This window comes from Elephas maximus, chromosome 18 (assembly GCF_024166365.1).
Source record: "Elephas maximus indicus isolate mEleMax1 chromosome 18, mEleMax1 primary haplotype, whole genome shotgun sequence".
NCBI classification, from domain to species: Eukaryota; Metazoa; Chordata; class Mammalia; order Proboscidea; family Elephantidae; genus Elephas; species Elephas maximus.
The window spans coordinates 11,418,008-11,431,605 of record NC_064836.1 but is presented as its reverse complement, the minus strand read 5'-3'; the positions used below and the strand labels follow the sequence as shown (position 1 = coordinate 11,431,605).

Here is a 13,598-nt window from a genome sequence, read left to right as displayed (position 1 = left end):
ATTTCTGTCCCTTTATTTTGGTCACATGCGTGAGCCATCTTGCCTTGCTTCTTCATGTGACTTGATATAGTCTGTTGTCTGTGAGGCATTAAGGTGTTACAGTGTTTGTTTTTTGATTGCATGTTTGTTCATTTCATCTTGTTTTTTGGTTTTTGTTTTGGTATATCTGAGTGGGTGGGCTTGGGTGTGCTACTCTGATCGCTAGTCTGGCAGCACTGGAGTGTTCACTGCTTGTTTCTCTGTGGGTGGGGCAGTGTCTGGGAGTGTGAGCACGAGTCTCTATTTGCTAGTTGAACGGTGCAGCTCCGGACGGGCTGGGTTGGCATTGGCCACCATCTGAAGTCAGTCCAGTGGCACAGGAATGGGCAGTGATATTCGCCAAGTGGATGGAGCAGCGGATGTGGTGAATGAGCGGGAAGAGTGGTCACCACCATTTGGCGGGTTGGGGCGGAGCAGGGGAGTGGGTGGCAGAATTGCATGTGTATGCTCCCATGGTCACTCCTCTTGCCAGGTAGTGGTGGGGGCAGGTGGTGGGTGAGCGCATGCGCCATTGTGTGGCCTGTGCCCCTCACTGATTCAGGGGGTGGGAGTGGTTGTCGAGTGTGTACAGTCATTTCTCCTTGCCAGTTCGGTGGGGGAGGGTGTGGGTGATGGGTGGGTGTGCACAGTCATATGGTTGCTGCCACTCCCCGGGTTTGGGGGGTGAATGGCAAGCAGGTGAGTGTGCAGGAGTGCACTTATTGCCGGTCTTCATGTGGGTGAGGGGTGGTGGTGGACAGTGCCAAGTGGGGTGGCTTGTATTATGGTCTCTGGTTGGGTGGGGTTGCTAGGGCATGGGACCTTCTGCCACTTACTTTCAGGAGGGTATAGGGGTGGGGAGTGCACCCCCTTGGCTAGCAGACATTGGTGCCCAGGCACTTCCTGTCAGCCAGCAGTTGGGACCTACCCCCGACCAAGTGTGAGAATGGGGCAGGCTGTCTGGAGTCCAGTTGGGTGGGGGACCTCCTGCCGATACTCTGCTGATTCACTGCCTCGTACACACTACCCAACCTGGAGGGCAGAGACCGGTGCTCATGCATATACCTGACTGGATCCTGGCTCCCTCCTACTCTGTGGGTGGCAGGATCCCTGTAATTCTTGCCCTCCTTTCTGTGTTTTCCTTCCTTAGATCCAGGTCATGATCCACTCACCTTACCTCTCTCTGTGTGTTTATACAGTTTCTCTGTCCCTTATGGGAATGCCATGAAGGTACCCTCCTGTGTTCCTCACCTGGGGTTGCTACTGGGTTTGTCTCAAGATGGCTACAATGAGCTAGGACAGCTGGCACAGCCTCTTTCATTCTGCGTTCATTGAGTATTTTCTCCCAGTCAGTATTTAATTCAGTTCTTCATCCTTCGTTTTTGATGTTCAGGGTTCCAGGATTGTTATCTACATCTGTTTCACTGGGTGTCTCGGGTCTTTGCTGTAGGGGGGCAGTATGGTGCATCTTAGTAAGCGGCACCACTTACTTGACTACTCCTCTGTGAAGTGGTTTGTATTTAATTTTTTCACAAGCAATCCAGTTTCATCGTGTACATACAATTGCTGTGTCCAGCATACTGGTAAGGCTGTGACGTTAAAGACAGTAAGAAGAGAAAATATCATTGCATAGTGGCTACCCTAAGAGACTTTTCTATCTTTAAAGTTCCTTTCTAGAAGGACACAAAAGCTAATAGAACTGAGCAACAAATGAAAAACCTTAGAACTCGGTACATGTAGAGTGCAAAAAGCCTGTCTGCTTCAGGAGAAGTAAATTTTCTAGGGGATAAGTGTGCAGAGAGGTTGGACTTTTAAGAAGGGGTGTATGTTAAGTAATTGCTCACATTAAGCGTTTACTGTGTGCCAAGCTGACAGTGTTCTGTGTTCTACCCTGCATCTCTCATTTATTCACTATCACAGCCTTTTGAGTTGTTATTATCTCCATTTTTTATGTGAGGAAATTGAGCCACAGTGGGATATGCTGCCCACATTCACATAGCTTAGTGTGAAGTAGGTGAAGAAGAGACATAGTGTATCATTGCGTAGTGGCAGGTAATCTACTCCGGAAGCTGTTCTCTTAACTGCTAGGACTCTTGGGTTTTAAGGGAAGGCTGAGTTTTCTATGACATTGTCCGTAACCTGTAACTCCTTTTCAGATGGCAACGCTTGGGGAAGCTCGTCTAAGGGAAATGGAAGCCTTGCAGTCTCTCAGACTAGCCAATGAAGGGAAATTGCTGTCACCTGTCCAAGATGTGGAGATGAAAGTCTGCCTGTGTCAGAAGGCCCCAGCTGCCCCTATGATTCAATGTGAACTCTGCAGGGATGCTTTCCACACCAGCTGTGTGGCAGTACCCTATATTTCACAAGGCCCCCAAGTTTGGCTTTGTCCCCATTGTCGGAGGTCAGAGAAACCGCCACTAGAGAAAATTCTGCCCCTGTTGGCCTCCCTGCAGCGTATCCGAGTTCGCCTTCCTGAGGGAGATGCACTTCGATATATGATTGAAAGAACCGTGAACTGGCAACACAGAGCCCAGCAACTGCTTTCATCAGGGAGCCTAAAATTTGTGCAAGATCGAGTGGGGTCGGGACTGTTATATAGCAGATGGCAAGCCTCAGCAGGTCAGATGTCAGAAACAAACAAGGTGAGTCTGGACTTTTTTTTTCTGCTGGTTATTAGACTCTGCATAATAGTTCTGTACCTTTTTCTTGAATCTGTACCTCCAATCTTGCTGTTGCCTTGGTGATCACTTCACTGTTACCAGCACTCACTTAATCTGTAGCTTCCCATTTCAAGGGTCATGTGCATCTGCCATGGTGTTTTAGTCTCCACTGCCCCTGAGAGCCAGGAGTTACTTCTCAGGCACTCTATTTCTATAGAGCGGTTGTTCAACTTTTCATATACGCGTCTGTGTTCACCATTTATATGTGTTAAGCTATATGTATATTTAACATGTATACATGTAGTTTTTTTGTTCGTTTTTACTTACGGCGTGATTGAAAAACTTCACTGCTTTCTCCCATCTTCTATCTCTTAGCGCCTTTTGAGGAAGAATAGTTTTTGGAAATGGTTGAGCTTTAGAGGAAAAGCCATGGGTTTCATACCATCCACACTCTTTTCTACCAAAAGCCAGATTCTTCTGGCCGTCATGGGGATGGGCAGCATCTTCTGTTATCTGTAGAAGATGGCTGTAGGAAGAGAATGTGAAGATACCGGAAAAGTACAATCAGAGAGCAGAATTCAGTCTTTTTATAAGGTCAACCTGATGACTTTCAAATCTGGCAGAGATCTCTCTGTTAGAGATACCACAGCTTCCTTGTACAAACACAGACACAAGAATTGTATGAGTTAAATGTTTAGCAGATCAGAGATAAAGACAAAAAAATTGGTCTCTGTCATATCTGTTTCCTTGTTTTTCTTCTTTCCAGGATCCTGAAATATACTGCCTGGCACATAAAATTAATTAAATATTTGTTGAATATATAAGTTATACTATTTGGACAGCCTGGAGTTGAGACATTTGTGTTTTTTTCCCCAGGATGTTAGGAGTTTACCTTTGTATTAATAAAGGGAAAGGATACACTGTTGTTGACTAATTGGTTACCAAAGGAGAGTTCCCTGCCTTGCATCTTTAATAAACATGGATGAAGGCAGGGAGGCGGATGTGATTGATTTCTGGCAGCCCTTAGTTGGTTTACTCAAAGGGGTATGTGTCTGTGTTCACAGTGTTAAAATCCTCAATATGGAGAATTACCTAGGGAATAAAAGGCTATCTGATCTGTTGTTACATAGAGAAAATGGCTTATTTCCCAATGGTCTCCTTTACCTCTCTGAAATCAGTCCAAGTAAAACCAAGAAGAATAAAGGCTTGGTCTTCAGGAGAATATGAGTTGATTTGGCAAGATCTAAGATGCCAGGAAGGAGCCCTGGTGGTGCAGTGGTTAAGCACTTGGCTGCTAACTGAAAGGTTGGTGGTTTGAACCCATCAGCAGCTCTGCATGAGATAGATGTGGCAGATTACAGCTTTGGTAACCCTATAGGGCATTCTTCTCTGTCCTATAGGGTCGCTGTGAATTGGAATCGACTTGACAGCTACGGGTTTGGTCTGGGTTTTTGGGTAAGATGCTAGGAGACCCCTTTCAGTTTGTGAAAACCAGATCTTTCTCTTTCCTGGTTGCCTGCCGGATAACTCAAGCTTTTTTCATTGCATTGATGGGAATCTTTTTAATCCTGAAGAAGCCTTACTACCAAATGTTTTCTTTCCAATAGGTATCTCAACCTATTGGCACAACATCCTTTTCCTTGCCTGAAGACTGGGACAACAGAACCTCGTATTTACACTCCCCCTTCTCGACTGGACGAAGTTGCGTCCCCCTCCATGGTTTGTACTTTTAATTATTTCGAGGACTGGGTAATAACAAGTGACCTCGCATTAGGTTTTTGTTAGAGGTGATCAGGGACCATAAAAAAGGACTGTATCCTTTAATGTAAGGTCTGAGTTACTATATATTTGCAAGATGAGGGAAGGGTCATATCTGAAGATTTTAAATGCAAAGGAAATGGAGAGGAAGGCTCTATGTCCCTTGCTGTCAGAGATGAAAAGGTTAATCCCAGTGCCAAACAATAATTAAATACCAAGCATTTGTGTCAGATGCTAAGTAATGGGCTCCCTTATTGTTTCATTACTTTGGAGACTTGTGGAGATGATCCACGTTTGAAATCTACCTCATTTTTTCCTAATACTTCTCTATAAATGACTAAGTTCTGTCTAAAGCTGCAACTGGAGTCCTGATCCTTGTCTCACTGTCACAGTGTGTGTCTAGTAATGTCATAGCGACTTGATCCATTCAGATTGCCCATGCCCTGGGCTGTCAGCTTGTTAAAATCCATCGAGGCAGTTGTACCATCTCCTCTGTGTTAGCAGTGAGCGAGTGAGGAGGGGATCTGGTTGCAGCTAATACATCGTCATGATTTGGTCTGGTCTTTAACAGGCATTAGTCCAGAAGTGAATGATCTGTTGATGGAGGCCCAGTTGCTCCAGGTATCTCTTCCTGAAATTCAGGAACTTTACCAGACTTTACTTGCAAAGCCAAGCCCTGCTCAGCAGACTGACCGAAGCTCACCAGTCAGACCCAGCAGTGAAAAGGTAACTGTCTGAGAGACTGCTGGGGAAGGCAAAGTCTTGTGGCGGGGGAGGGGGGAGGACGCTTTTTAGTGTCATTCCATCTAAATAATGGAACAGATGAGTTCCAGAAAAAGAGGCAAACCTCCCTCGCAACCCGTCCCCGAGGCTTGGCAGAGAGGCCAGACGCTGGGGAGCATGTGCTGGAGCCTGGGCTTACAGCCTGGAGTTTGGGCCTGTCTTAGGTTGCTGTGTGAGGTTTTTCCTTTCTTTTTTAGCAAGCCGCTTCTCTTCATTTTTTCCATGTGATAGTATTTAGAAGCAGAATTTTTCTTCTTTATGGTAGGGATATTGTAGAGATGAAAATATAATCATAGTTGGGAAGGCCTTTTGAAAGAAAGTCTTTTAAAAAATCAGGCATATTCCTGGAGTTGACATTTAACAAAATGCTTCATTTTACCCCTTCAAACCTACTAAGACAGCTGGGTAATTAGACTAAAGGTGCCCCATTTTGAATACTGACTTGATGGATATTGTATTTTTTTGCATGGTTCAGGAGGTTGCTACTTCTTGCTAGTGAACTAACTGACCTATAACATTCAAGGTCCTCTGAGAATGCAGTCAGGATAGAAAAACCACTAAGATCTGAGGCCGTTTGAGGGAAGAGTCTCAGTGAAGATAGCATGAAGGCTGATACTGGCATTTAGAATTTTATTTTTCATTATACTCTTAACTGGTATAGCACCATTATTAGTTATCTTCAATTAATGTACCTTATTCTTGTTAGGGGTAGGTATATATCCTTTAAAAAGGAAGGCAGTGGTGTGGTCTTTTAGGGACCCTGTAGGTCAATGGATAAACACAAACACCTAGGTAGAAACCGTACAGTAGTCAATCCCTTACTCAAGGATTTGGTGGAAACAAGACTCTTTGTGGGGATCTTCCCATCTCCTGGTGCTGGGTGGCCATATTGAAATGTCTTTAACATATCCTTTTCTGGTGTTCCATTAGTAGTAGTTACACTGAGGGGAAGGAAGTTAGTTAGACCAGTTGCCTTACGGGGGATGTTTAAGGCTGCTCTATTATTTCAGTATGGATTGGGGATCCTCTGGTTTCTAATACACGTGTTCTCTTTAGATTTACTAGTTTCGGCAAACCGTAGGCTAACATCGAATTTACCCATCTTCTGTCCAGAATGACTGCTGCCGAGGGAAGCGAGATGGAATCAATAGTCTTGAGAGAAAATTGAAGAGACGCCTGGAAAGAGAGGACCTGTCCAGTGAGCGGTGGGATCGATTTAAAAAAATGCGGACCCCCAAAAAGAAGAAAATCAAACTGAGCCACCCCAAGGACATGAACAGTTTCAAGTTAGAGAGAGAGCGTAGCTGTGAGTTAGCCCGTTCTGCCGAGACTCATTCTCTGCCCTCAGACACATCCTATTCCGAACAGGAGGACTCTGAGGATGAAGATGCCATCTGCCCAGCTGTGAGCTGCCTGCAGCCAGAAGGAGATGAGGTCAGTGAGGTTTGGGCCATAGAGGACGTGCTTTCCCTTAACTCAGAAACCCTGTAAGCTAGACCTCATCTCGCTGGGTCTTTCTCTTCTGCTTATCTGCTTTGAGCTGATCTGAATGGGTTGCTCAGCCCTCCCCCACTGATATTTCTGCTCTTACCATCATCGTTCCTGGGTCTCCTCCCTTTTCCTGAAGAAACTTCTTGTTTTTCCCTTTTTCCTTTTCTTGCTCCTCCAGCTTTCACCGTCCCGGCGCTAAGAAGGTGGGAGGGATGCTGATGTAATGCCCTTCTGCTTAACAGGGCGACGCTGTCTTAACCCCAAAGCAGTCACGACTTGAAGAATGGCTTTGACTTGGTTGCTTTGGCTGGTGGGCCAGCTACACTCGTGTGGCATAGCTATTGTGCCAGAGGTCCCAGTGTTGGGACAGTGGCCGTTAGTGGTAAACGGCCTGAATATCTTGAGGCTGGCCTGCCCAATTTTGAATCGCATTTTTCCTCTGAAAACCCCATCTCCCTGCTCTTTGTAACCAGGTGGACTGGGTCCAGTGTGATGGCAGCTGCAATCAGTGGTTTCATCAGGTCTGTGTTGGTGTTTCTCCAGAGATGGCAGAGAAGGAAGACTACATCTGTGTGCGCTGTACTGTGAAGGACGCACCAAGCCGAAAGTAAAAAAATCACAAAAACAAACCCCCTTCTCCTTAATGTAATTCAGGACTCCAACCAAGAAGACTCCTTCAATTTCTCAGCAAAGCTACAGGACTGGTATTCAAACCAGCCTGTTAACGGTGCTATTTCTATTCCTTACGGGATCATTTTTCCAGAACTCTTTGAAAAAAAGAAAAAAAAACTAAAAAAATTTTTGACACTTTTTGTATTTTTTTTCCTTAAGAGCTGTTTGTGGTTGTTGAGGTTGAAATGCGACTGTTTTTTGCAGGGGTTTCCACCAATCTGGAAGGCATCGAAGCTTGCACCTTTTCATGTACAGCATTAAAATCTTACCTCTGTCTGGGATTTACCTGCTTCAGAGTCCACCTCGGTTTCAGTGTCCAGAAGGGCACCAGAAATTCTAGTAAATCCTCACTGGAGGAATCTCCCTCTTGTTTACTCTGTTACCACATTGGGAAACTTGCGTTTTTCACTTTTGGGGTTTTTCTTTGTTTCTTTCTTTATCCACTGCCCCCTGCCCTGATAGACTAGGTTTATTTATCTGAGCAATAACTTCTGTGTCTGGTTTCAGTGGCTGGAATTAAAATGAAACAAAAGAAACTTCAGAACAGCGTGCTGGTGCTTTAGCATTTGGTCGATGTACAGAACGCAAATGTCTAGTTTCTAGTGTCACTGATGAAATAGTGATGTAGAAAAGAGACTGCTCTGTAAGTAATCGCCACAGCTGTATTTTGGCTTTCTCCCTGGCCCTCTTCCTCCCTCCTTTCCTACTATTTTTTTGGTAGCTTATATCAAATGTTGCAGTTTATATTGTGGAATAAATCCTTGGTCATAATATAACATTAAATGTTGGTTATTTAGAGCCATCAGACTACAGCTGCTTCTGCCCCTCTACCTTTTGGGCTTCTCAGAGCCAGAGGGGTTTGCTTGCTTTTGCCTCTGCCCAGCCAGGCTGCAGCAGCCATCGATGCTAGCCTGCAAGCGACATTCGGAGATCGTTCCGTTGTAGCCTGCCCTGTTTTAGTGGACCGTGGGCCTCCAGCCCCTGCTCATAATACCTCCTTCCCCGAGTCTTCAAGTAACAGAACCTGTCTTTCAAAGCCATGTCGTTTTTAAATAAGTTTTCTCAGAATGTTGGCAAATCACTGCAACCCTCACCTCAGTTCTCTCTCTTTGTGGAGATACCTGTATTGTATTTGTGTTGACAGGGAAACTTGGTTTAGGGTTACGATGTCAGAAGGAATTCTAAGGGCGACTCATCGTCACAGAGGGCGGGGAAAGAATGAGCTGAGGAGAAGCTCATGGACACTCAGGCTCTGCCTTCCTGACTTCCTTCCCTGTCTCTTTCTAACTCTCTGTGTTTACTGGGGTACACAGCCCGTATATATTTTTTCCTTTTCTTTTTAAGGGACTGTGTTCTTCAGTGGAGGAGGCATTCCTGTGAACAGAACAGATTTTTGCTTATTTTTCCCATTCTGTTGCTAATGTTTGTTTTCCCCACATTCTATAGCCATAAGCCTGAAATGGGTAGAACTAGTGGGTCTTTAATAAAACAAAGCAAAACAAAACAAAAAACCAGCCATTTGTGATGTAGCGGAGTTTTAAATGTATTATCCCCTTTTATGCAATTCAAATAATTAAATCTCTTTAAGAATGACTCCTAGTTGTCTGCAGTTTTCCCACAATTGTTGTGATGTTTCTCCTTGTCTGATGGGGGTTCTGGGGCCAAAAAAGAAGCATATAACCTCTAGACAATCTGGAGTAATAGTGGTTTGGCCTTTTTAGTATCCAAATTCTTAGAACCTCCCCCCCGACATTGGGACAGGACGCCAACAGTCCTGGTCCTTACCTTCTCTGAGAAAGTAAGCCTAAAGGGGACACTCAAGCATAAATCCTCTGCCTTTAGAGAGCCTTTTGCCTGTCTGGTGTGCACTGCCCACCCACCAGATGAGATTTTTCTTTTTAACCTGTAGGTTGTACACAATTCCTCACAGTAACAACCTTGGTGAGGTAGGAATCTCTGCATCTCGGAGGGAGGGAGGGAGGGAAAGCAGGCATGTGTGTATTTGAAATCACCCCTTCCCAAGGTGAGAACCACTGATCTTTTTCCATGTGATAATACTGAAGTTACCGAGGATGTCAGTTGCCCACAATTATACCACTGGTAAATGACAAAGCCTGGGCATCGTGTTCCGGTTCCTCCAGCCTTGCACACTGTTAGGCACTACAGATGGAGGCATTTACCTTCCATTTCTCCATTCTCTTGTGTACCCAAAATGACTGCAGAGTGATGATGATTTCTAAAACCATGTTTTGTTGTGTGTGAGCTATGAAGCTGGCCTGTACCCTAGAGGAGCTCTGGAGCTTATTGGGGGAAGAAGATAAACACATAGAAACATTTCACTTTCCATCTCAGTAGTCTTGCAGGTACATGAGGTGGGCTGTGTTCGACTGGAGCCGGAGCCAGGAGGGTTAGTGGGTAAAGAATCTGGTGAACTCAGCACCAAAAGATGACTTGTTTTTTGGCTTTTTTTTTTTTTCCTTCCATATCAGACTCTAGGGGATTTCTTACACAGAAAGGGCCTGCTTGTATGTAGCCTCTAGCCTAGAGAAAGATAATGTAATTGGACTGTGACGGCGGCTGACATCTTTGATGCAGCATCCTGGGAGGTAAAGCTCATTTTTCTATATCAAGGTTAATCTAAAACCAGAAATGCCACCTGTGGTGGCAGGAGTTGATGTAAACCTGAATTTCCTCCTTCATTCTACCATTCAGACTTAAGAAAACAACATATAAGGATATTTAGTCTTCAGATCCTGTGTTTTGGCAGATGTGTGTGAGATGCACCTAATTGGCCATTATATCCCACCATGAAGCAACATGGCCCTTTGGGCAATAGTGTGGGACAAGCCTGAGAACAGAATGGACTGCCTGGAAGGGAGTGAAACTTGGCTTCTCTGTCCTAACCATCACTGCATTCCGATGGCCCTTTCGTAATGGGTTTTTGCTTCTTCCTTTCCTTCATTTACCACCTTGATGGACATTTGGCAGTCTGTTAAGACATGCTTGTGGCCTGGCACAGGCACTGATTGGTATTTAGAGCCCACGAGTGTTTTTCTGGGCTCAGTCCTATCTGGGTTTTCTGCTGTATAATGCAAACTGGAATGAATTGTAGATGGTACATTCCTGTAACAGGAGATAGAATTGGACAACAGATATTTAAAGAGTCGTCATCTGTTGCCAAGCATTAAGCCAGAGCTGGTCTCTTGATTCAGTAAGAAACCGATTATATGCTAGTCCATGCTGGGGGTCAGCCTATGTTTAAATGGTCTTCCTTGCCGTAACAGTAAACACAATCCCTTTCTGATGAAACGTTTTCTGTTGGGAAGAAGAGCTGAGGAAGGCAATAAAGAGCCCGTTGTAAGTCTTTATTTAGTTCCATGAGGTTCTAGGGTCCTTTCTCAACTCCTAGGGACCCCGAAGTATCAGAGTGATGGCTCCACACCGCTCTCCTGTCACCACTCACTTGTATGTGGGTCCTTCAAGCCTCTCGGCTTCCACAGAGAGGTTCCACATGTAACTTGTAATAGGAATGTGAGTGGAAAGCTTCTTGAACAAACAGTTGTATAAATTGGGGACTTGTGTAAAATAACACTGTTGTAAATCAGTTTTCAGGGTATTAATTCATAAAGTGTGTATTTCGCTTCTCCTTCAAATTTATCTAAACAAATTTTCCTGTTTCAAGATTGCTTACATAGGAATGCACCTTAACATCTGTATTCTTGTAAATGGGACACTTGAAGCCAACCAACAGGACAGATAAATACAGTTTCCTGTTTTGGTTCTGGGTTAATTGTCCAAGGATGAAGGGCTGGGGTGTGGTGAGTGGGGGTGTGTTCTTTGTTTCTGGGATACTCTGCTGCTTTGCTGTCCTGGAATGGATTGGGGAGGTCATGTGGTCTGTCCAGGTGAGTGGAGAACAAAGGACTGCCTGGTCTTTCTGTGTCCCCTGGATGGGAAAATAGAGAAAAAACTGCCTTTCTGAGGAAACAAAGGCTATTTGCTCTATTATTTAAAACAAATGCCTCCCTACCACAGGAAAAAAAAAAAACAACTCTAGCTACTAGCAGACTACGTGTTGGAGGGGCGTGCAGCTTCAAACACTGACTCTTCCTCCGTCCGTCCCTGACCGACCACACTCTCTGCTTTGCTGACCATAAATTCTAGCGTTAACATACACAAAAGAGAGCCTCTTTTGCATATGATTGGACAGGAAGTTTGACAATCAGAAGTCAGAGCAGAGGATGAAAAAGATGCGTTTAATTTAAAATCTAAATATATTCATTTAATAAACTCGAGTTTAAAATAAAGAAAAATTTACTATTTACAGGTAAGGGCTTTCTTAAACAACCATAGTGCATCATCTGTGGTTTTCAGCTTGGGCTTCTTAAGTGAATAAAGAATTCAGACTGAAGAATTTGACTTTAAAATTCTTGATGTTTCCTCGTTTCCTCCAATCATAAGAGTTTCACTCATACCTGTTTGACAGCAGTTTCTATGAGCAACTCAATTTGGTTTTCATAAAAACTCACACATTCCATTGGTTTATGTAATAGTCAATTACTCTGACAGTTTGACTAGTCTGCAGTTAGGAACAAATACTACTCAACAGGTGTGAACAGAAGAGAGCCAACCACAAGTGCTCAGCAGGCCAAGACCAGTGCATTTTCCAGGAAGAAGGTAGAGTTAATCCGAGTTGGTAAAGAAAGTGTCCCCTGTGTTAAAAGTCACATGGTCTGTCTCTCTAAGTGTAATGCAAGACTTCCTAAGCTAGAAGATGGCTGCTCTTAAAAGTGCTCCATAGCCTCTGGGGCTGTCCTGGTGCACTGACCAAGTTGTGGCACACATGGGATTTTACTCTCTTAATGCTGAGTGGCCACCTATCATGGTCCTTTCTTTTGCATGACACTTTGAGACAGGTATCAAAAAACCAAACAAGATCTGTTGCCGTTGAGTCAATTCTGACTCAGCGAGTCTATAGGACAGAGAAGAACTGCCCCATAGGGTTTCCAAAGAGTGCCTGGTGGATTTGAACTGCCAACCTTTTTGTTAGCAGCCATAGCTCTTAACCACTACGCCACCAGGGTTTCCAAGATAGGTATCAGGTATCCCTGTTACACAGGTATGAAAATAAATACATAATGTGCCCAAGCCAGTCACTGGGACAGGTGGAGTTTGGAATCCAGTGATACTGATCTGTTCCTTATTCTAAAGAATTGTTGCTTGCAGGTGCTTTCCCTAGAGCCCTTTTCAGGTCTCAGAGAATTGAGAGTATTGGCCCTGGGCTTGGCTAACATGCTTTGTCCACCAGTCCTTGCTCCCACCTTCTGCTGCTGAGGGGTAGGGGAATAGAGTGGGGAAGTGTACTCTGGGGTTGTACTTTAAGTCATAGGCCATTTTTTTTGTTTGTTGGTAGTCCTAGTGAGGTGCATTTATTTTCCAAAAGATGTCTCAAAATCTAGCAGCCATGTTCAGCCTTAAAATAGCCATCCCCAAATGGGAACATGTTTCCATGATCCGTTTCATTTCCCCTACGAAGCTAAGAACACGTGATCAGTACCATGGTGTGTTCCTTAACTATGCTGGCCTTACCAGACACCAGGGTGGAGGTGTAGCTGTGTTTCTGTTGATGCCCAACCTACCCTCAGTTAAGCAATTTCACAAGAGGAGGCAGATCCTGGACACGGGCTCCTGTAACCTTGTCATGCCTGAGAGGTTGTCTAGCAGAGGTCATGGCGGACGTGAGTGCCCACAACCTGTTTCCATGCTCTTTGTTTCCATCCCACTCCACTCCTTCCTCCACCCGCGAAACTCTTCAAGGATCAAGAGTGAACAACTTACTGAATCATCCAAAGTAGAGGGTTGGAAGAAGAATGGGCTGTGTGCTTGAATATACAAACCCTCAACAGTCTTATTTTCCACTGATGTCATCCAGTGCATGTTCCCTGAGCCACTGCTAAGGCAACCCTTGCTGCCACTCTAGCCTTGGCCACCAGATGGCAACGTTCTGTTTCCACAAGTGCCGTGCATTCTATTGCCGTTTTGATGTAGGTTCATCCTGTTGAAGTTGTCCAGGAAGTGAGCAAATCAAGAGTGAGTTTAGACAATCTTCAGTAAGATTATTAAGGGCTGTAAGGCTCCAGCCCTTTCTAGCAGGAAGATTGTTTGGGTCTTTGCCTCCCCCAACCTACATCTTCAATCACATTGGTTTATTTGTAG

The 13,598-nt window shown here is 44.6% G+C and overlaps 1 protein-coding gene across 2 annotated transcripts in view; it reads left to right on the top strand.

Moving 5' to 3' along the window:
- The window catches only part of KDM5B (lysine demethylase 5B), a 90,002-nt gene extending 80,721 nt beyond the window's left edge, over positions 1 to 9,281 (top strand). The window contains exons 23-27 of one of the 2 annotated variants that reach the window (XM_049858302.1): positions 2,175 to 2,660; positions 4,286 to 4,397; positions 5,008 to 5,162; positions 6,333 to 6,653; positions 7,184 to 9,281. In XM_049858302.1, the coding sequence (XP_049714259.1) occupies positions 2,175 to 2,660; positions 4,286 to 4,397; positions 5,008 to 5,162; positions 6,333 to 6,653; positions 7,184 to 7,321 (1,212 nt within the window). In that variant the 3' untranslated portion in view covers positions 7,322 to 9,281. The remainder of the gene's footprint in view (positions 1 to 2,174; positions 2,661 to 4,285; positions 4,398 to 5,007; positions 5,163 to 6,332; positions 6,654 to 7,183) is intronic. The other variant, XM_049858301.1, reaches the window with a different exon arrangement.
- The last annotated feature ends 4,317 nt before the right edge of the window (positions 9,282 to 13,598 follow it).